This window comes from Aotus nancymaae, unplaced genomic scaffold (genome assembly GCF_030222135.1).
Source record: "Aotus nancymaae isolate 86718 unplaced genomic scaffold, 86718_ANA_hifiasm-v0.15.2.pri h1tg000041l, whole genome shotgun sequence".
Classification (NCBI taxonomy): domain Eukaryota; kingdom Metazoa; phylum Chordata; class Mammalia; order Primates; family Aotidae; genus Aotus; species Aotus nancymaae.
The window spans coordinates 23,891,354-23,915,043 of NW_026988455.1; the positions used below are offsets into that span (position 1 = coordinate 23,891,354).

Below are 23,690 nucleotides of genomic sequence, written 5' to 3' on the forward strand. Positions count from 1 at the left end.
TCCGCCACGTCCTCCACCACTGTCCTCTGCCACGTCCTCCGCCATGTCCTCCATCACCATCCTCCACCACATCCTCCACCACCATCCTCCACCACTGTCCCCCACCACATCCTCCACCACCGTCCTCCACCACTGTCTTCCACCACCGTCCTCCACCACTGTCTTCCACCACTGTCCTCCGCCACGTCCTCCACCACTGTCCCCCACCACATCCTCCACCACCGTCCTCCACCACTGTCTTTCGCCACTGTCCTCCGCCACATCCTCCATCGTGTCCTCCACGACTGTCCTCCACCACATCCTCCACCAAATCCTCCACCACATCCTTCACCACCATCCTCCACCACTGTCCTCCACCACTGTCCGCCACCATGTCCTCCATCGTGTCCTCCATGACTGTCCTCCACCACATCCTCCACCAAATCCTCCACCACATCCTCCACCACCATCCTCTAATCCAGGATGACTTCATCTCAAGATCCTTAACTTAACCACACCTGTAAAAACCCTTTTCACAGGTTCCAGATGCTCAAGGCATGACTTTTGGGGGGCCACCCTTCAAGCCACTACAGAGGTATATTGTTATGTACTGACTTTCAGTGTCCACTGAAACTCTCCCTAGATCCTGAGGCAGAGGCTTGTGCACAGTAGATGCTCAAACAATGTCTGCTAAATAAGTCTTCAGTAAATATTTTGCACATTTGGTTTTGTAGTCTCGTGCGAGAATTTCCCTAGGGTATGTACCTGGAGGCCAAATCACTGTTTTGGACAGCTTCAGCTTTTCCGAAATGGTCATTTTACTTTATAATCCCATGAGTGGTATACGAGGGCTCTTTTTGTTCAATAACTGGCCTTTTCAGACTTTTCGATTCCCAGAAATCTGATGGGTGCAAAATGCTATATCCTTATTAATTTAATTTCCCTATCTGGGACTAGGACAAGTATTAAGGAACTCTTCATAGCAGGGTGGCTGAATGTTGGATTTCTTACTCATCTCTGATTTTTAAAAAAAGGAAAGAAAATTGGATCAATTCAGAGTGCCTGGCTACATTGAATAAACAACCTACGGTTGGCTGAGCAGTCTGAGATTGAGGAGCCCTCATCTCTCCAATAGAATTCAGTAGTTTTCAATATTCCTTTTAAGGGATGTGGGTTATCAGATCACTAAGATGAAAAGATAGTCGACCTTGTTCAGCAGGATTTTTCCTCATTTGAGTAGTGACTTCGACTGTCTCCAAGGCTCCCTGTGCCCTGCCCAGCTGCTCTGGAACATGGCTGGATCAGAGGCAACTGGTGTCTGGATGAGCAGCCGCTGGAGAACCCCAGATGGACTACAGGAGCTGAGCCACCCTGGGGAGGCCGATGGACAGCACCTGGCACCAGTGAAGTGTGGGGCCGGGGTATGAATTCCTGAGAGTGGAGCATGGATACCGAGAAGTTTTTGCCCTGGCTCAGGCAGGGTCCGGCTGTTCACACAAAGCTCGCCAAGGCAGTGGCCTATGCCAGAAGTGTGGAAACAGCCCACTGTGAGGGACCTGAAGGCTGGAGCATCAGCTTACTGTTCTAATCTGGAAACTGAGGATGGCCTTAGCCCGTAATAGCAGAGGAGGGGCAAGATGGCTGTGCAGCGGGCAGGGTGCTCTGCTTCCAGCCCATGTGCTGGGACGTGGGGTGCAGTGGCGAAGTGAAGTGAGTTCTCAGCTTGTGTGAAATAGTTTTAACTGAACTAAACCTCTCAGAGAGAAACTGTACATTAGGGATTATATTCATCATTGCCATGATAGAAATGAAAGAAAATGGAAAGCTGGAAAGAAATGGAAGAGCTGGCTGGGCATGGTGGCTCACACCTTCAATCCCAGCACTTTGGGAGGCCGGGGTTGTCAAATCACTTGAGGTCAGGAGTTCAAGACCAGCCTGACCAACATGGTGAAACACTGTCTTTACTAAAAATTAGCTGGGTGTGGTGGTGGGTGCCTGTAATCCCAGCTACTCGAGAGGCTGAGGCAGGAGAATGGCTTGAACCTGGGAGGCAAAAGTTGCAGTGAGCCGAGATCACGCCATTGCACTGCAGCCTGAGTGGCAGGAGTGAAACTCTGTCAAAAAAAAAAAAAAAAAAGCAAGAAAGAAGAAAGAAATGAATGAAAGATCTGATAACATTTATTTCCACTTTGAAAACTTCACAGGCTGATTTCACAGTAAAAACTCTGATCATTACTCATGTAAGGTAAGAAATCAGCCCTTCCATTCAAGACAGTTAAGAAATGGATTTCCAGGATGGAAAGATGAATTTTTATACACTGTAATAATGATGGATCACACCTAATGTGCTTGTGTCTTGAGATACTGACTGACAGTGTAATGCTTTCAGGGCTAAAGAGACAGCTTAAACTTTTATTCTCTGTATTTTATCCTTTTTGAAGATAAAAAGATATCTTTTTAAAGACATTTTTATAATACACATAATATTAATACAGGAATGTACATTCATAATTTATAAATAGACACTAATTGGGGATGCATGGCGGGAGAGTTCTTTGTGGTAGGCATGAGTGAGAAGCAGCCTGGATACCTGTGACTTAGAGAAGGGGTTCAGTGGGTGTGATGAGCATTCCTAGTATCCTGCTCTCCTATCCTTCCAAACTTGCAGAAGATGGCACCTGCCAGGCTGGGTGCAGTGGCTCACTCCTGTAATCTCAGCACTTTGGGAGGCCAAGGCAGGTGGATCATGAGGTCAGGAGTTCAAGATCAGCCTGGCCAAGATAGTGAAACCCCATCTCTTCTAAACATACAAAAAATTAGCCGAGCATAAGGGCGGGCACCTGTAATCCCAGCTACTTGGGAGACTGAGGCAGAGAATTGCTTGAACCCAGGAGGTGGAGGTTGCAGTGAGACGAGATCGCACCACTGCACTCCAGCCTGGGCAACAAAGCGAGACCCCATCAAAAAAAAAAAAAAAAAAAAAAAAAGAATGGCACCTGCCAGCCCCCTTCTGCTTGGGAGAAGCCCATGACAGTTCTGTGTGGTGGGCTGAGAGCAGAACAGAAGGTGCATTTGGTCCTGGTGCAAAGCCCTGGTGTCTCTTTCTTCTGCAGGTTGTGGGAAAGACCTTGTGCTGAGATCCAGGATCAAAGGATCAAAGCAGCCTGGGCCACTGAGGCACCATGAGAGGATGTCTGCCTTAGAGAGGTGTCCAGAAATGAGAGAGCCAGAATGAAATGGTTGTTTTCAGCCAAAAATGTTGGGATTGTTTCTTACTGTGGCATAACTCGCCCACCCTGACTCACAGAATAGGTGTCACAGGGAGGGTGTTGAGAGCATGCTCAGCTGAACAAGATTGGTACCAGTTTACTGGAGGCTCTGTTGCGGCTGGCAGATGGCAAGGAGCAGCCCTGAGTACCAAGCTGGGAGCAGCTACTAGCCTCTGGACTTATTTGGGGAGATGAGGAAGCTGAGAACTGGCAGTCTGGCAGATTGGGATGCAGCTAAGCACTGCCTTCTCATCCACCACTGTCAACCATTCTTCAGGGAGTGGGAGATGTGAGTTGACATGCCAGGAGCTACCATATGGTAGAAGGCCACCATGTCCCTGGCTCCTACAGTGTGACTGCAGGGCCACAACACATTCCTAACAGAGTGGTTTGCTCTCAAGTTGCCCATCTCAGGTATGGAGTAGTCCTTGCGACACGACCTGCTGAGAGTCCCTTGCTGATGTCACTGCTCAGGTGGCTGCTCCGGGGAAGCTTGGGCTAGTCCTCTTAGAGAGTGGCTTCAGCTTTTTTTTTTTTTTTTTATTGGTTGGTGCTAAGCAAGAGAGAAAGCAGTGTTGGGAAAGGAGCCCTGCTTTTAAGTAAACAAACTATTGCAGGCCATTGGTGTGAGTTTTTCCAAAGGGCAGTTTCCCCAGATGAGAAGGATGGTGGAATTCTCTGTTTTGCTAACCTCTGTTTGCATTGAGCTATGTTTTAGACTTTGCATCATTTGGGATCTTGATTCTGTGCACCAGCGCACTCACATCTCTCTCGTTGGTTTCTTCTCCATTTCTTGTGAATGATATCTTTGGTTCTGTTATGTCCTCAGGGAGAGGTGAAGCCCAGCAGAGCCCAGCAGCCTTGATGATTGCCACTGGGGAAGGCCTCAGTATTTGGTGCACACATCAAATCACACAGGGCAGGCTAGAAGACAGTGGCTTTCAGCTAAGTGCCAATACTCTCAGAAGAAATACCAGGCCCAGAAAGACAAAGTCCAGGTTTAATTTTGGATTTGGAGTGAGTTTCTGGAACATGTAGAGGTCATTTTACAGAAGGAATCCTTAAACCAAAGCAATAGGTGACTTGTTTTCTCCATTCATTGAGGACTCTGGCAGGTTCCAGGAGCTGCAGGTGTGAGTTAATTCCTGAGAACCCATGGGTCTGCTCACAATCTGCAGGGCCTACTTCCCTATTAGTCACTTAGAGCAACATGCCCATTTCTCAGCATGCTAGGGCACTTTTTCCTTGAGCCCTGACCTGCTCCAAATGTTCTGGACCCTTCCCACAGAGGCCTCTTCCCCAGGCTTCGTGCTCTCAGGTGTGTAGAAGGTTAGTGGCATATGGATGAGATTGTACAGCCCATTCTCAATAAATCATATTCTTCATTCTCCATCTTAAAGGCTAGAGTACCTACTTTCTCCTCAAAAAAAAAAAAAAAAAAGTCTACCCTTTCTGATCCTTTTCCAGTCTTTCTTCTGGTTCTCCAAAACACTGACCAGTCAGTCCCATTGGCTGGTGCTGATGCTGGACTGCAGGCTCGGGAGGGCGTGGCTGGAAACCACAGGACGGGTCGGGGGAATGAGGTGTCACTGGCTTTCGCTCACTCAGGCCGGGACTCCTCCTTCCTTCTTAGCTGGAAAGACGTTGCGTTTGCATCAGCCGATGACCCGCACAGCTGTAACAGCTGCTTAGTATTGCTTTGTGACTACCTGGGGCAATACTTAGTAAATAATAATGTCAATACTAAAATAATATCAATAATCATGACAACCAGGACGCCTGAACCTTTGTAGACAAATCTTTTGGCTATATCTAAAATAGGACCGCTGTATCCAAGGAGTTGCGTTGCCACCCAAAGCAGCAATACATTTGTACTTGCTCTTCCAAGGGACTACATTTCATGTGTCCACAGAAGTCACCCTGCCCTGGAGTCTGGGGGAGAAGGAGCTGAGGCCCCAGGGCCTGGCTGGCTACCTTCTGGGTGAAGTCCCAGTGCAGTGTTCCACTGAGAGGCTCCACGCAGTGCAGAGGCAGCAGTATCTGTCTCTCTGTCCCCTCCCTGATAGCTTTCTTCTTTCCAGTATATACCGGCTTCTCCTATAGGGAGGGCACAGTTCAGTGTCTCCCTAATTACTGCCAGGGCTGGGAAACAACTAGCCAAGAAGAAACGCATCCTCCTCACCGCAGGGATCAACGCAGCTCTTGGAGGAACCCTCCTTGGCATCTGCAGGAGAAAGGTGGGGTGTGAGAGAGGCAGCTGTCATCCTTCCCAGGGAGAATTCCTTTATCCCATTAGTAAAAAGATCATGCTAGCCTCATTATGGCGACAGCCCTGTGGCTCCTTCAGGAGGGACATGTGGATGCCTGTGGTAGGGCACTCTGGACGTGGGTCTGGAGAGCAGAGACATTTTCCAGTACCCTGGAGAAAAAGCACTACTTTGTTATGAGGCAGAGGCTGGCCCTCTTCTCTGTGACGGTTTCCCATAGATAATCCCGCAGCCTTGCCACTAGGACAGCATGTCCTTGTGTAACAGCTGGTGCCTGCTTCAAGCATAAGGACTGCTCCAGGCCTCACCACCGGCCTCGGAGTGGCCTCATTTTGACCCACCACCACCCCTAACTTCTATCTACTTTTGACACAAATCGCTTTTCTGAGAATCTGCATGAATATCCAATCTTAAATTTATGTAGATGCATGCGTTATGTTGTTGGGGTGGGCAAACTGATCATTAATATCTCTTTATATTCATCTTCAAAGGTTTGCTTATTGTTTTGAGTGGCCACATATGGGGGTCAACACTTTACCCCCACTAAGAAGTAAGTGAACAACTTGCTCTAAGTCCACTGAATAAATCAAGATTCATTCAACAGATGCTGGTTTCAGCCCATTTTTTAAGGCCTTATGGATTTAAAGGGACCTGGTTCATGCCAAGATTAGGCTCTTTGTCGTGCTAAAGTCTCCTAAACAATTTTTCCCTACTGACGTCAGAATTGATGCTTAATAGACTCTAAAGAAATTTAAGGCCATCAAATTGAACTTGAAAATTCTTTAATTTTTTTTAACAATGAAGCCTATAATTTTGTAGACAATAGGCTATTAAGAAAAGCATTCTTATTGTGACATGCTTAAGCTGTAGGATTCCCTACCCAGGGATAAAGCTGTGGTTGGATCTGCTAGGACATATAATGGAAGAAGCATGCACCTCGCTGTCCCTCTGTCCTCAGCAAGGGCTCTTTGTAGAGGAACCCAGGGAGCACCAGTGTCTATCTCTAATAGGCCCATGTCACTTCCTTTCCCAGCTTGTCACATTTTGGAATGCTGCGATGGGCTGGCCCAGGATGTCATTGGCTCCATAGGACAAGCCTTTGAGCTCCGGTTTAAGCAGTATTTGCAGTGTCCTACCAAGATTCCTGCTCTCCATGACCGGTGAGTAGTGCTGAGACACAATTTGCAATAGCCTCTGTGGGTTTTATGACCTTTCCTCTTAAATCCGCGTCCCTGAGCCATGCTCTGGACAGGCACAATTAATCACAGGGCTTCCTGGGCTTGGAGACACCTGGTCAGTGCCGGGATATGGCACAGAAAACCAACAGATGGAAGCCAACATATGGATGATGCTTTGAATGTGTAGAAAAACATTTTCTTGAAACTATAGTGACAGTCGCCAAGGTTACCAAAAAGCGACTTCATTATAATTTTTTTGTTCTGTTTCCTCTGCAGCCATGTGATGCTTCCATATGTTACCTCTTTGGGTCTATGTCACCACCGGTTCTATGTGTCCCATTGTCCTTGTCGTCACGATTAGCCAAAGTCCTGCTACAAGAAGTCCCCTCCGTGAGGCACTGTGCTGGCTACCAGCATAGTTTCCGCTTCACTGGCCTTTGCAGCTTAACAGCTTGGTAGTTTGTTTACCTTCCCTGTGGCCCTGAGCAAGTTCTGTAAACTCTCTGCGTCTCCGCAGCTTTATCTGTGAAATAGGAGTAAGAGTGGTGCCATAGGTTTTTTTTTTTTTTTTTTTTAAGTGTTCAACAAAATAGTGACTGTGAACAGGAACTGGGAGATGTTTAGTTTATTATAAAAATGTTCAGGCTCTGTCACTGAGTTGTCTTAGGTTGTAAGAATATTCCACACAGCATCAAGCATTAAAAGAAAAGTAATATGGGGGATATTGGTCGTTCAATATTCTGTCCTTGATTGAACTTGCATAATGAAAATCTATTCTAATGGTGTGTTCACTATAAATAAAACTTTACTGTTCCTAAATTTACTCTATACTTTTTTTCAAACTTCTAAAGCCACATTCTATGCCTTAGTCCTAGAGGCAGACTCTACCTTTGCTTTCGTGATTATGAAGGCTTCTTTCATCGCCCTTCTCAATCTTTGCCTTTCTTCAGAGAGACTTTTCATTTCTTTTCCTGTTTCCCTGGAAAATTCCCTTAAAGACATTCATTTTGGAGGGGCCTCTGAAGGACCCACTTTTTTCATGTTGCTAGAAACTTCACTCCAGAGGCTAAAAATGCTAGAATTCAAATCTCCCTAATGGCCATCACATTAAAAAAAAACAATAAGAAGAAAGAAACTTCAGCAAGCTGGGACAGGACGATGTGTATAGAAGAATTAGAGGCAGACAGTGGCAGCAACCCAAATGTAGGTAGGAGAGAGGGGAAATAAATGTTTTATTTTGTGTATAATGGGAAATAGTAGTTAATAAGAATTCACCAATATACATGTACTACCAGCATAAATTTTAAAATTTATAGTGGAATAAAAAAGAGCAAGTTACAAATGGATACGAGCCATTTATGAAAATTTAAAAACCAAAATGATTGCATATATACTATATGGATAAATACATATGTGGGAACAGTATGAAAACATGCACAAGGCTGGGCACAGTGGCTCACGCCTGTAATCCTAGCACTTTGGGAGGCCGAGATGGGTGGATCACCTGAAGTCAGGAGTTCGAGACCAGCCTGGTCAACATGATGAAATCCCGTCTCTACTAAAAATGCAAAAATTAGCTGGGCATGGTGGTCCACGTCTGTAGTCCTAGGTACTTGGGAAGCTGAGGCAGGAGAATCACTTGAACTTGGGAGACAGAGTTTGCAGTAAACCGAGATTGTGCCACTGCACTCCAGCCTGGGCGACAGAGCGAGACTCCATTTCAAAAAATCAAACACACAAACAACAACAAAAAATGCACAAATATTATACACATCTCCAGGATACCTGAGGACAGGGCAGGAGTCCAGGTGCATGGGTTGTGTTTCACTGTATTTGTCAAGCATATCTCCCACCCCCAGCAACATTTATAATACAAATGTTCCAATATACACAAAGGACTGTACAGCCACTATCTAGCTTCTACCATTAACATTTTACTTTTAATATCACATATCTATGTATCCATCCAATTAATTAAATTGTCTGACAAATTTTATTAAAAAAGGAAACGTGTAATAGACAATAAAAGAAAAATTTCAGCCGAGTTAAATTTAAAGGAGTTTTATTGAGCAATGAACAATTAGTGCATCGGGCAGCCTTCCCAGACAGAGTAGACTCGGGGACTCCAGCCCAGCCATGTGGTGGAAGAAGATTCATGGACTGAAAAAGGAAAGTGACTTACGGAAAATGGAAGTGAGGTTCAGAAACAGCTGGATTGGTTACAGCTCGGCATTTGCCTTATTTGAACACGGCTCAAACAGTTGGTTACATTTGATTGGCCAAAACTTGGGAATTGACACAAGAGTTGACTACCATCGGTTTACACCTCCACTTGTTATAGTTCAAGATGTACAGAGAAACCTTTAGGCCAAACTTAAATATGTAAGGAGGCAGCTTTAGGCTAAACTTGACTTAACGTAATAGTTCAAAAGGTTAACACTTATTTAATCTCCACGGAGAATGCATGTTTCATATTAATTACTATGCTTTCCTTTATTTCTGAGCTGTTGCGTAAAAGTCAGATAAATGCTATTAAGATAATACATCAAAAAATGAATGGAGGGAGTTAAACTGCCATACTCCTCTGGCAGTGTATGTAAAGTTAGAAGTTCTGTACGTGTTTGTATATAGTGAAGTTTGAAGGACTTTGGGGGAAACAAAATGTAATAGACAAGATCTTATGCACTGAGAAAAAATGTCACCTCCAAATGCAAGTATTGGCATATCATTTCTAAAGCAGAACAGTGACAAGGGGGCCCTGCCTGTAGCGTCATACTATCGGTGACCTGACACCCGCTTCACCTTATCCTGCAGTGGCCTCTGGTGTCCGCAGCCTACTATCTGACAGTGGGGCAATGGGGACCTCTTGAACTTGCTCTGCCTTTCGTTCCAGCTCCACTCCTCCAGCCGGGGGCAGCCTTGGGAGCATAAGAGAACCCACCTTGCATGTAGCCTTTCCAGCCCAGTTCTCTGGGGACCTGATCTGTGGCGGAACTGGCAGGTTTTCCTCCTGGGATGCTGAGGTTTCAGGGGCCAGCAAGGCAGGAGCTTCTGTTTCGGAAAAGTTTTTGAGTTTTCTACTCAATCCCTCAGGCCATGAGTCTCCAAAGTGGAAAACATTTCCTGGAGGTATTAGGATTTGATACATTCAGCTTTGTTGCTTTGGGGGAGAGATCCATTGACCATCTTCAACTGGAAATTAAAAATAGTACTTTTTTTTTTTTTTGAGACGGAGTCTTGCTCTATCGCCAGGCTGGAGTGCAGTGGCGCAATCTCGGCTCACTGCAACCTCCGCCTCCCGGGTTCAAGCGCTTCTGCCGCCTCAGCCTCCTGAGTAGCTGGGATTACAGGCACGTGCCACCACGCCCGGCTAATTTTTTCTGTATTTTTAGTAGAGACGGGGTTTCACCATGTTGACCAAGATGGTCTCTATCTCTTGACCTCGTGATCCGCCCGCCTCAGCCTCCCAAAGTGCTGGGATTACAGGCGTGAGCCACCGCGCCCGGCTGCACCTTTGTTTTTTTTTTTTTTTTTTGAAACGGAGTTTCTCTCTTGTTACCCAGGCTGGAGTGCGGTGGTGCAATCTCGGCTCACGGCAACCGCTGCCTCCCTGGGTCAAGCGATTCTCCTGCCTCAGCCTCCCGAGTAGCTGGGACTACAGACATGCGCCACCACGCCGGGCTAATTTTGTATTTTTAGTAGAAACGGGGTTTCTCCATGTTGGTTAGGCTGGTCTCGAACTCCGGACCTCAGGTGATCTGCCCGGCTTGGCTTCCCAAAGTGCTGGGATTACAGGCGTGAGCCACCACGCCCAGAAAAAAATAGTACTTTTATATAAATGGATTTTTGGCCAGGTGTGGATTACAAGATTACGCCTATAATCCTAGCACTTTGGGAGGCCGAGGTGGGTGGATGTTTGAGCCCAGGAGTATGAGACCATCCTGGGCAACATGGCAAAACCCCACCTCTACTAAAAATACAAAAATTAGCCGGGCTCAGTGGTGTGTGCCTGTAGTACCAGTACCAGCTACTCAGGAGGCTGAAGTGGAAATATGGCTTGCCTGGGGAGCAGAGGTTGCAGTGAGCCGTGATTCCACCACTGCATTCCAGCCTGGGTGACAGAGTGAGACCCTGTCTCAAAAAATCAATCGATCAATCAATCTATCAGTATAGTCTGATTTTTCTTGGAGGATTTTCCTTGCAGAAATCCAACGGCATTTCAACACAAAAACAAAAAAGACATTGAAAAACAAATCAAATGCCACTAAGACTCCATTTGTTATTATTTTTAAAATTGACAATTAATTCATATATAATAAATTGCCCTTGTAAAGTTTACAATTCAGTAGATTTGGTATATGCAAAAGTTGTACAATTATCATCATTAAGTCCAGAACATTTTCATTACCCCCCAAAGAAACTCTACATTCATCAGCAATACTCCCCATTCTCCACCGCCCGCTTTCCAGGCAACTACTAATCTACTTTCTGTCTCTATGGATTTGCCCATTCTGGACATTTCATAGAAATGGAATCATACTGTATGTGTCTGGCTTCTTTCACTTAGAAGAATGTTTTGAAGATTCACTCGTGTTATCGGATCTGTCAGTATTTCTTTCTTTTTAGAGCTGTTAATAATATTTGAGTGTATAGATATATCACCCTTTGTTCATCCATTCATTAGTTTATGGACAATTGGGTGCTTCTACCTTTTAGCTCTTATGAACAATGCTGCTGTGAAGATGTATACAGGTTTCTTTGTAGACATATGTTTCAATATTCTTATGTATATACCTGGGAGTGAAATTCTGTGGTCATATGTTCATGCTGAAACTGCAAAGCTATTTTCCAAAGTGGCTGCACCATTTTACAGTTCCATCAGCAATGTGTGAGGGTTCTAATATCCCCATGTTCTCATCAACACTTTTTCTTGTCCATCTCTTTGATTATAGCTTCCCTAGTGGGAATGAAGTGGTCTCTGGTCGTGGTTTTGATGTACATTTTCCTGATGACTAATGATGTCGATCATCTTTTCATGTGGTTATTGGCCTTTTGTGTATTGTTGGAGAAAAGTCTGCTCAAATCCTTAGCTCATTTTTAAGATCGGGTTGTCTTTTTATTGTTGAGTTGTAGGAGTACTTTATATTTTCTAGATACATGTCTCTTTGTCTCTTTTAAGATATATGTTAGCAAATATTTTCTTCCATTTTGTAGTTTGGATTTTTACTTTCTTGATAATGTTTTTTGAACCACAACAGTTTTTTGTTTTTAGTTTTTTTTTTTCAAATAGCAGAAGGGAGAATTCTGAGAGGTTCGTATTCTACCATTTTTTCCTCATATCACTAGATTTCCATTTTGCGCTTGGTTTTGTTTTGGATAAATTTCATGCCTTACTAAAATGTACGCTGTCCTCCGAGGAGCTGGCTATCCTTAGGCATAATTTCTTTCTTAAGTAAAATGCACTCTTACAAAAGGACTTCTTTCAAACATGACTGTAATGTTCCAGTGAGTGAAACTCTGAATATGGCAGAGAGAGTTTGCTAAACCACTCATCTGCTTTTCATCTATGCGTGAGACCTAGATGGTTGAGGAGGCACTGAATAAACTCTCTTTTCTTGATAACAGGCACTAACATTAGATTTGTTGGTCTTGGCTGTAAGCTCAACTTTTGGCTAAAGTCCTTGGAAATCTTCTTTTATCAGAATGCAGAGTCTGGATGAGCCATGGACGGAAGAGGAGGGAGATGGCTCAGACCACCCGTATTACAACAGCATCCCAAGCAAGATGCCTCCTCCAGGGGGCTTTCTTGATGCCCGACTGAAACCCAGACCCCACGCTTCTGACACAGCCCAGGTAAGTCTTACAGGTTTTTTTCCTTTTATAAGGAATGGAGGCTGGAGGCTAACTCAACTTTATTTCCTTTTGTTTTCTTGGTTTTATTTCAGGCTGATGTTCTGTTCCATTTTTGAAAATCATGAGTTTTCTCTCATTGGATTTCATAAAGCATGCAGATGAGAAAAAGCGTTGTGTTAACGTCATAAAGCATTAGCCAAAAGCTTAGGAACTGTGCTGTGATTCCTGGTATCGATATGAGTCTGGGGATATTTTCCCCCAGACATATTCCATCATACTGTGATCTCAGTGAGGGAAAGAGAGAATTTAAGATTTTAAAAAGGCTTGGGAGGCATTGGGTTCTCTAAAAAGAGAGTGAATATAGACCCCTAAAATGATGAGAATTTTATGAGTTTTCTATTTTATTCATTCCCTTGTTTTATGTCCAACTCAAAATTACAGTAAGCCAATTGCTTTCTGGAGTTATGATTTTTCTATTTTGTTCTAGGAAATTTTTAACATTACTACCTTATGGGAATGATAATGACATCACTAAAAATGGCAAAATAACATTGAGCTCAGGGATCTGACACTAAGAGGGAATTTCCCGGTTTTTTGGAGGAAATTTCCTGGTTTACAGAGTGGACTTGCCCAAGTGTGAATGATCATGGGCGTATGTGTTATGTGGGAAGTGTGTTCTGACACATAGATACTCCGTAATTGAGATTTATTTTAGGACATACATATGGAAGAGCTTGATTTGCAGTCACACTTTGGGAGGGGTGGTGGGGGTAATGACAACAAGGGGGGGCATGTGTAGTTTTGATGGAGATGCAGCCTTTTCCTCACACCCACACAAACTTATTTCCTAAATCTTAATGCCAACCGTGAGGCATGAAGGGAAAATTGGGTGTAACAAAGGATGTGATCCCCTTGAGGATCCAATCTGCCGACTGTCCTGTGGCTTTCAAAAGTGGGGAAATTAGAAGAGAAGAAGTTTTTCATTCTCTGTATTTACATGTGTCTATAGTTTGCAGGAAAAGAGCAGACTTATTACCAGGGAAGACACTTAGGAGACACCTTTGGCGAAGACTGGCAGCAAACGCCTTTCAGGCAAAGTGAGAGGCAAGGTGAGATGATTGAGAAACACAAAAGACACTTGTCAAAAGTAACATGCTCACCACTGGGTCGCCTATTTCCTGTGGACTGACAGAGTGAGCTTTGGAAATAGTTGCTGTGTGTGTTGCTATAGAATCCTGATTAGACCATAGAAACAGAAGCAATGATGTGGCCGGGCACAGTAGCGCATGCCTGTAATCCCAGCACTTTGGGAGGCTGAAGCAGGAGGATCACCTGAGGTCAGGAGTTCGAGACCAGCCTGACTAACATGGTGAAACCTCAACTCTACTAAATACAAAAAATCAGCTGTGTGTGGTGGCAGTGCCTGTAATCCCAGCTACTCGGGAGGCTGAGGCAGGAGACTCGCCTGAACCCAGGAGGTAGAAGTTGCAGTAAGCTGAGACTGCACCATTGTACTCCAGCCTGGTAACAAGACCAAAACCCCATCTCATTAAAAAAATAAAAGAAGAAGCAATGGTGTTGATCTCCTGGCACCAATCAGGTGGTGCCTCCCTGCAACTTCAGGAAATTCACACCCTGTCTGTGCTCACTGCCTCATGTGCCTGAGACTGTACACCTCCAGGCTGGGAGAGCCTTTGTGCCCAAGGGCACTGAGAAGTTGACTTCTCAGGTGCACCTTCACCCCAGTTTCTGACAGGCACTCGTGAGGCAACTCGAAGTCTGAGGTTGACCCCAGTGCCTCTTACAGCAAATTGTTGCCTTTCCTTCCTTAACTCGTTCTCCTTCCCTTTACTCAGGGTCAGCTTTGGGGGAACTGTGAAGTCCCCTACTCTAAGCTGGGGACAGAGGCAGAGGTGGCACTAGGGATATAAGTCTCTCACAGGCCCTGGATACTCTTAGAGAACACTTCTGTATCTTAAAAGTGTAATAACATGCACCTACATCACACATTAAAACTAATGTCCATCATATTCCACCTGATGATGAAAAAAATAAAAAATACATAAAGAAACATGAATGTCCATATAACTGTCTATAAGTCAGATAGCTAGTTCAAATATAAAAGGTACAGCTATAATAATTTAGATACAACTATCTAAGAAGTAACTGCTAATTGCTCATATAAGCCTTTATTCTCTAGACAGTTATATATACACATACAACTATGTATGAATGTATTCATATCTCAGTCTATCTAATCTATCAATCCTTTAAGAATGTCTTTTAATTTTAACCATCTTCCCTTCTCAAAAAAAATTATAACTCTTTTAATAGCTCTGGGATACTGGTTACTAAGTCTACAAAGTCTGAAGGGGGATGCAACTGATGCTTCTATGTATCTAAATTTAAACATTTATTGGTTTAATGTTAAGGCTATTCCTTTATTATAGCTATTTATGCCAGGAAGCAAATGACAATACATTTTAAAAATTTCCTCTGTGTAAGAGAATTTCATGTCTCGCCTATCCCAGATGCAAGAGGACCCACAGTGTTGGCCCAGTCAATAAAACATAAGGCCTGGCAGAAGCCACCACATGTTCTGCCTCAGAATAGGCTGGAAATAGCAAATCAGAGTCATAACTTTGCCAGAGGGATATTTTCACTATGGGCTATTTATCCTTTTTCTATATACATTTAAAATGTACTTCCATAACGTGTGTATAGACATACAATAATTGCTAAAGAATAAAGGGGACACGTTATTTCTGTTAGATATTTACTCTATTGTAAAATATGTCAGGTTTATTTTAAAATAGGTCTTGTTTTTGGTGTATTCAAGTGATTCCAGCCAGATCGAGAACAGATGATATAGCAGAATGAGCTCCTGGCCTGGAATTTGAGACTCAGAGCTCTCAATAAATTTCCAGTTCTTCTTTGAAAACAATAAACAGGCTATGCATGGTGGCTCACGCCTATAATCCCAGCACTTTGGGAGACCAAGGTGGATGCATTACCTGAGGTCAAGAGTTTAAGGCCAGCCTGGCCAACATGGTGAAACCCCGTCTCTACTAAAAACACAAAAAATGAGCCAGGCATGTTGGCGCGTACCTGTGATCCTAGCTACTCAGGAGTCTGAGGAAGGAGAATCACTTGAACCTGGGAGGTGGAGATTGCTGTGAGCTGAGATTGTGCCACTGCATTCCAGCCTGTGTGACAGAGTAAGACTCTGCCTCAAAAAATAAAATAAATAAAGACTTTTTCTCATAGAACAAATTAGCATGTCACTTATTAATTTGCTGGCAGATACTCTTCCCAGTGGACATGAACTCCAGGTGTCACCAAGGCACGTGTCCTCCTGCCCCAGCTCAGCACCATGGGAAAGGGCAGTCAGGAAGATTATGCGCTTGGGCTCTTGATCTTCTCCTTTAAAAATTTTGTTTGTGAAATTCTTTTCTAAAGGCTGATTTGTTTGCAATGTACACAAAGGTATAAACTGCAAATAGCTGTCACTAAGGAAGGACGCCTAATCTGACTCGACCCTTCAACAGAGAAAGCATGTTGAGAAACTGGAGAGTAGAAACACAGTGCGTGATGTTGCAGGCGGTGTTCTCCAGCGAGGGAACGTTAGCACGACACTTCATTCTCACACCTACAGGCTGGGAGACAGTGGTGTGCTGGCAAATGTCCAGCCACAGGCTCTTGGGAACGATTTTTAAAAAGCCCTGAACCAACTCCTGCCAGCTGGATTGAGCTGGCTTCAACACACCACCGCCCATAGGGTATGAAAGACACCCTCTTTCCAGAAATGTGAACACCACAGGGTGTTCTTGTGAACGTGTTTATGTAAGAGGATTGGAGACAGAGCACACACGCAAAAAGACTCGGAGAGGGATCTGAGCAGGTGTTCTCAGGCAACTAGATCTGGGTGACAGAACAGCCTGGGCCCAGCCTCAGCACACCCATTGCCTAGCTGTGAAGTACCATCCAGGCAGCGTCACTGCCGCAGCAAAGGGGCCTTTTCACTTGCACACCCGCCCTAGGCTTCCTTCACAGATGCAGGGGCAGTAGCTGCAACTCTGTTTTGTAAGGAAGGAGGCTCTCTCTGTTCCTTAAAATGTACAGAGCTGCTATTGTATTGCTTGAATGAAGTTCATTTATAGAACATTTGCTTATATTAAAAACAAAAAACAAGAGCAATTAAAATAAGTCTTGTGGTCCTTCTCCTTGGTTGTTTGATCTTGGACCATTTGTCAAGGAGAGGAGGAGACCAGGCATGTTCTGCCTGCCAGGCTCCTGCTGTCTTGGGGCAGCAAAGGCCAGAATCTTCACTAAGGCCATCACAGTGATGCCATCAAGGTGTCTACACTGACATTGGCTGGCAGATCCCATGTTGATATGTAGGGCTGGAAAACATCCTAGCCAGGTCACAGCAGTGTGTGGTGACAAGCTCAGAAGAGGAAAATGTCACCAATGGGAATCTGCCGGAGTTTTCCCATTTGCAAACTGAAGAGCTTCTCTGTGAAGCGCTGGGTGGCTCGAATCATGTCACCCTCATAAAAGAAAATGGGCTCACTTTCTTGTTGCAGGGTCCTTGGACATCTACAGCATGCCAGAAGGGAAACTGCACGTGGCCCCCATGGGAGAAGCACCCACCTACGTCAACACCCAGCCGATCCCACCGCAGGCCTGGCCAGCTGTGGTCAGCAGCGCTGAGAGCAGCCCGAGGAAAGACCTCTTTGACATGAGTGGGTTTCCATTTGTCCCTGGTTTTCCCCTCTTTTGAGGTTGCTTTTTACCCTGACTTTTATTTGAAATCTGTGTAATTACTGAATTTTCTGATAGCAGGATTTTAATTAATGGTTATGATTAGCTGTACTTTGCTGGGTGATGATTGGGCTTGTTTAAGGTTTTGGGATTATAACCCTCTCTGTAGTCAAGAGACAGAGCAATTCCCTCCCCCCTTTTGGAATTGACATTCCTGTTGAAGATCTGCGAATATATAGAGACAAACAATATACATACACACGTGTTTATTTATTCATTTTAATAGTAACTGGCTATTATGTGCCAGCTACTGTATTAGTTGCTAAGGATACAGAGATGAAATGGCATGGCCCGTGGTTCCACAGAGCTCTCAGTCTATAAAGCAGACCAACATTTAACTTATAGGAAAGAAATTGCAACACACCTCTCTCTTACGAGGGTTTGCTTTCTCTTTCTCCCCTCCTCCCACTTGCTCTCTCATTTTTTTCTCTCATTTTTCTTCTCTTGCTCACCTCTTACCCCTCTCCAAATATTTACTGAACACTTACCATTTGTCAATACTGTTCTACTTGACGGAGATATACAGGAAGAGAAAACCAGCAAAGGCTCTACCTTGTGGAGCTTAAATAAACAACTGTATTTATTACCAGATAGTGGTAAGTGCTCCTCAGTGATGAAAACTAAACAGGATAAGGAGAGCGATGGGAATCTGTTACAGATAGCAATATAGTGGGATGTGTTCCACAGACTTTCTGTGTGTCATACAGGCTGAGGAAATGAAATCATTCATGAACTGATTAAGGAAAGTGAAAATTTTTGTTAAAGAATTTTGAAAGAGCGTCACGAGCTCACAAGAGCTTTATATCCTAAAATTTGCTTTTCATGAGAAAAAATGAGAACCAGAGCTCCCCTTTTCCCATCAGTTAATTTCTTGAGAATTTTATAGGCTAAAGAGGGAGGGAATGGAGACTAGTTTTGAATGAGTTTCTACCACGTGCTAAACACTTATTTTTAAACGTTTACAGGTAAGTATTATGATAGCTAGAGTTATCTTTATTTTACAGAGGAGGAAATGAAGAATCCTAGAAGTTAACTAACTTTATCATTTGTAAAAGGCAGCCTTGCTGGTCCAATACCTGTGATTTGTGGTATTTTGTATGAGCGAGGTCAGGGTTAAGTGCCTTTATAATTAGGCAGCCTCATGACAACATCAGTTTCTCCCCAGCAAATTTGACTTCCCAGGCACACTGGACCCGCATTGTGACTTAAAAAAAATCTAAGTGACTTGGCTCGGTGGCTCAAGCCTGTAATCCCAGCACTTTGGGAGGCCGAGGAGGGTGGAACACAAGGTCATGAGTTCAAGACCAGCCTGATTAACATGGTGAAACTCCATCTCTACTAAAAATACAAAAATTAGCCAGGCATGGTGGCAGGCACCTATAATCCCAGCTACTCAGGAGGCTGAGGCAAGAGAATTGCTTGAACCTTGGAGGTGGAGGTTGCAGTGAGCCAAGATTGCGCCACTGCACTCCAGCCTGGGTGACAGCAGGAGACTCTGTCTCAAAAAAAAAAAAAAAAAAAAATTAATTAAGAACTGTAGAATCTCAAATAGCTTGAGAAATGTGAAGCCACTTTTTCAAGATGCAAAGCACAGTGATGGCTCTCCCAGCTTCTGCTGGAGTTGTTATAGTACCTCCGAACTGCGTCTAGTAGTTGCATATTTGATTAAAGCATTTTTACTGTTTAACTTAATCAATTTACCAATGACTTCTGGACCCAGAGCCTAAGGAAGATTAGATTGGTTGGTATTTGGGATGAAAAATGAGAATCAGAGCTACCCTTTTTTCATCAGTTAATTTCTACTCCTGCTTTCAAAACCTAAGGAGGGGAGACAGAATGTGAAAAGAGCCTTAGAAAGACTGGTGCCTATTGAAAAGTATTGAATTAAATAAAGCCAGCACTCTGTGTTCTTTATTTTGAACAGTAGATCTAAATAATATTGGTGCTGATGTGATGATGGTGCTGGTGATGATGGTGCCGCTGCTGCTGCTGATTTTGATGGTAGGGGTGGTGATAATGATGGTGATGGTACAGATAGTGATGATGGTGGTCATGGTGATGATGATAATGGTGAGGTGATGATGGTGCTGATGGTGATGATGATAATGGTGAGGTGATGATGGTGCTGATGGTGATGATAATAGTGAGGTGATGATGGTGGTGATAGTGATGATAATGGTGAGGTGATGATGGTGGTGATAGTGATGATAATGGTGAGGTGATGATGGTGCTGATGCTGATGATAATGGTGAGGTGATGATGGTGATGGTGATGGTGAGGTGATGGTGATGATGATGGTGGTGTGATGATGGTGGTGTAATGATGGTGATGATGGTACTGATGGTGATGGTGATGGTGGTGATTGTGATGGTGATGCTGCTGCTGCTGATGATTATGATGATAATGGTGGTGGTGGTGGTGACAGTGATCATGATGGTGTGATGGTATGGTGATGATGGTGGTCGTGATAATGCTGCTGATGGTGGTGGTGGTGGCGATGATGATGATGTTCATGATGGTAGTGGTGATAATGCTACTAATGGTCCCGGTGGTGGTGATGATGATGATGGCAATGATGGTCGTGGTGATGACACTGATGATTGTGCTGGTGGTGAAGGTGGTGGTTGTGATGGTGATAATGATGATGGTGGTGATGCCAGTGGTGGTGGCGGTGATGATGGTGGTGATAGTGATGATGTGCAGATGGTGGTGATGCTGCTGCTGCTGGTGACAGTGATGGCGATGATGATGATGGTGACAATGGGGATAATAGTGATGATGCTGCTGATGGTGGTGATGGTATTGCTGCTGCTGCTGCTGCTGGTGGTGACAGTGATGGTGGTGACAGTGGTGGTAATAATGATGGTTATGCTGGTAACAGTGGGGATGATGGTGATAATGGTGATGATAATGATGATGACGATGATGGTGGGGATGCTGATGATGGTGTTGGTGCCAATAAAAGTGACTGTGGGGATGGTGAAGATGGTGAGGATGCTGCTGCTAATGTAGGTGATAGCAAAGGTGGTGATGGTACAGAAACAGTACAATACAAATTACAATTCTAGGTAATCAGGAAAATTTTCAGATGAAAAATAACATCCACAAACCTAATTTTTGCTAACTTATTTTTATCTCCAAATCTGTCAAAGATTAATAAGCATCAAAAAGAGCTAATTTTAGTTTCGTGTATTTACCTCACTTCTGCCCACCCTCTACTAACATGGAACAAGTTTGGCTTATTTTACAGCGTTTGTTGACTATGGTGAATGAACTGTGTCCCAGGAGCAATGCTGGGCTCTGAGGGTGTAGTTACGCTCAGGAAAGAACCATTCCTGTTCTTGGGCTGCTTATGTTGTCCTGGGTAGACAGTGTAGTCTGAAATAATCATCACACTACCTTCCATCGCATAGCACTGTGCGCGTTTTTCAGAGTTCTTTCATACGCACTACCTCACGTGAAAATCGAACATCGAGATTTAATTAGACATGCCTGGCTACTTCTTTTGCTGCTGGTATTTATTGTTAGAGCAGCAGTCTCACCATTCGCGCATGCCTTGCACTGAAAAGTGTGCTCCGAAGGGGATGCAATCAGGTATGGTCTCAGGCACTCATGCGAGAGCCTTGCTCCACAAGGTAACAAGTGAAGGTTAAGGGGAAGTAGAGCTCCTAGCCTGGAGTTAGTCACACAAGAGGCACCCAATGCACGTCAGTTTTCTCTTTTAAAAATTTGCCTGATGCAAAGATTTTGAAATAAATGTTTGGTGGATTGGGCTCAGGTTTTGCATAAAATCAAAGCTTTGTAGCTTGTCTTTCCCTTTGGTATTGGCAGGTTTTTATTCAGAATTTGTTAAAGAGGCTGGCTGAAGTTCCAGAGAAAGTACATGGCATGTGATATTCATGGCCTCTTGTAGCATGCGAAAATGAAGTCAGTCCAACTAGCTATACAAAGGGTGTGCTTGACTCCTTGGCACACAGCACAACTCCCAGCTGTCCTGGGAAGGCAGACTCATCAGAAAGTCGTGCCAAAATTTGGGCTGTGCTTTTCAATGCTTGTTATGATGGCTCTTGTTATATTACCAGCCAGCTATTTTTCTCCAGTGGTCTTTGTTTTCCTGTTCCAGAGGAGTTGCCTTTGCATTTCCATCTCTCTCATTGTATTTTATTTTTATCATTTGCTTTTCTTGGGATTGACTTGTTGCTGATCAATGTTGTTGATGACAGAACCTTTTGAAGATGCTCTCAAGAACCAGCCCTTGGGGCCCATGTTAAGCAAGGCAGCCTCCGTGGAGTGCATCAGCCCTGTGTCACCCAGAGCCCCAGATGCCAAGATGCTGGAGGAGCTGCAAGCTGAAACTTGGTACCAAGGAGAGATGAGCAGGAAGGAGGCAGAGGGGCTGCTGGAAAAAGACGGAGACTTCCTGGTCAGGAAGAGCACCACTAACCCGGGCTCCTTCGTCCTCACGGGCATGCACAATGGCCAGGCCAAGCACCTGCTGCTCGTGGACCCGGAAGGCACGGTGAGCACCCAATGGGGGTGGGGCTGGATCTGCCGACGGGCGCAGACCTGCCTTAAACAGCCTCCACTTTGTCAATTGCCCTCCACATTCCCACCTCTATCCACAAGTGCCTACCAAGTCATCCAGGGGAGCCCAGGGTCAGATGACTCCTGTCTTCAGGCCAGAGCCAGGAGCCAGGAGCCTAGTCAGGGACCCACACTAATTTTAGAATTTTTGGCCTTTTAGAATTTTGGCACTTTTACATTTATGGCTTAGATTGACAGCCTTTTTATGTCCTTTAAAGTAAATAAATATAGAAACTGAGAGGATTTTCCCTCCAAACAAATTCCTAGTAGACAAGGAAGTTACACGCTCCTAGGCTTTTAATATTTATCTCAAATATTTATCTCAAATACTTAACTCGAAAAGTTGAATCACTGAGGATTTTGTTCTAAGGCTGTAAAATGTGATGATCAGTAAATGAACCCCCATTGCTTAGTCTCTTTTTTCCCATTTAGATAAGTAATGCCTAGTGATGTTGGCCATCCCTGGCACTACAGCTCTATCTGAATAATCCTACAGGTTTGGCTGAATTTTCCATCTTCCTGTCAATAAACACATTCGACTTTACCTGGGGCATAGTCCAGGAATTGCTAAGTTTAATACATGCAGTTAAATCAACCTAACCATTGAGTGAAATTCCAGGATTGTTTAAAACCTTTTATTCAGTGAAAACAACAAAGGAGGGTAGAGTTATTTAATAGGAGTTAAGAACGTGGCATTTTCTGATTGACGAAGGGATGAAGCCTTTGTCTTCAGTTGGACTGGAACACAATTAAACTGCATGTGTTGGGGGTGGGGGTGTTACCTGAGACAGTTTATTACCTCAGGTGCCAAGATTCAGTTGCCTGAACGTCTCAACTCCTGGCACTCTGAACAGTTCCTCTTTCTGTCTCTGTGGAAGCAGTCACTTTCCACCTCCAACCAGGAGCTAGTTCCTCTTCCCTTTCCATGGAGGCAGCCACTTCCCAATAAATGTAATGAATATCCTTCCAATCCACCTTCTTTAGTGTCTTTTTAAACATATATGTACTTCTGAGAAAACATATGTTTTGTGTGTGTGCCTTTTAGAAATTTGCAAATTAACCAGGCATGGTGGTGACTGCCTGTGGCCCCAGCTGCTCAGGAGGCAGAGGTGGGAGGATCGCTTGAGTCCAGTAGGTCAAGGCTGCCCTGAGCTGTGATTGCACCACTGCACTCCAGCCTGGGTGATGGAGCAAGACCCTGTTTAAAAAAAAAAGAAAAGAAAAAAAAGAAAAACGAAGTTTGCAAACACGATATTGTTCAACAAATCCCATTTTGTTTCTTCCTTTTCCACCACCATATAGGTTGTTGAGATCTGTCCATGGTGCTTTCTGTTTTCAGCTCATTACTGCGGTGGGCTGCCTGGGGCCATCACCTACGCAGTCCACGTGTCAGTCACTGAGTGCTTTGAGAAGGATGACTAAGCTGCTACAAACTCTCCTGCATATTTTTGTCTGTACCTGGGGATGGTCTCTCTCTGGGACAGGAGCCAAGAGTGGACTTTTGGTCACAAGGTACACATACATTGAATTTCACTAGGGCTTGCGTTTGCTTTCAGAATGGCTGCACTACTGAGACGCACACCAGCGACATCCTTGCTCTTCCTTGAGAGAGTCTCTAGTTTTGCTAGTTTGTGGGAGTAAGGAGAAAGGGAATATCTCATTGTTTGATTTGCAACTCTTTGGTTGCACTTCATTAGCAAATTAGCAGATTCTTCCTGTAAATTTTATGTTCTTAT

General features: G+C 44.2%; 1 protein-coding gene across 1 annotated transcript in view; it reads left to right on the forward strand.

Annotated features, from left to right (window-relative positions):
• The window catches only part of SHC3 (SHC adaptor protein 3), a 161,909-nt gene that overhangs the window by 113,292 nt on the left and 24,927 nt on the right, over positions 1–23,690 (forward strand). Inside the window, exons 7-11 of the mRNA XM_012463356.2 lie at positions 6,549–6,675; positions 12,396–12,546; positions 13,556–13,655; positions 17,133–17,291; positions 21,594–21,889. Of these exons, the coding sequence (XP_012318779.1) occupies positions 6,549–6,675; positions 12,396–12,546; positions 13,556–13,655; positions 17,133–17,291; positions 21,594–21,889 (833 nt within the window). The remainder of the gene's footprint in view (positions 1–6,548; positions 6,676–12,395; positions 12,547–13,555; positions 13,656–17,132; positions 17,292–21,593; positions 21,890–23,690) is intronic.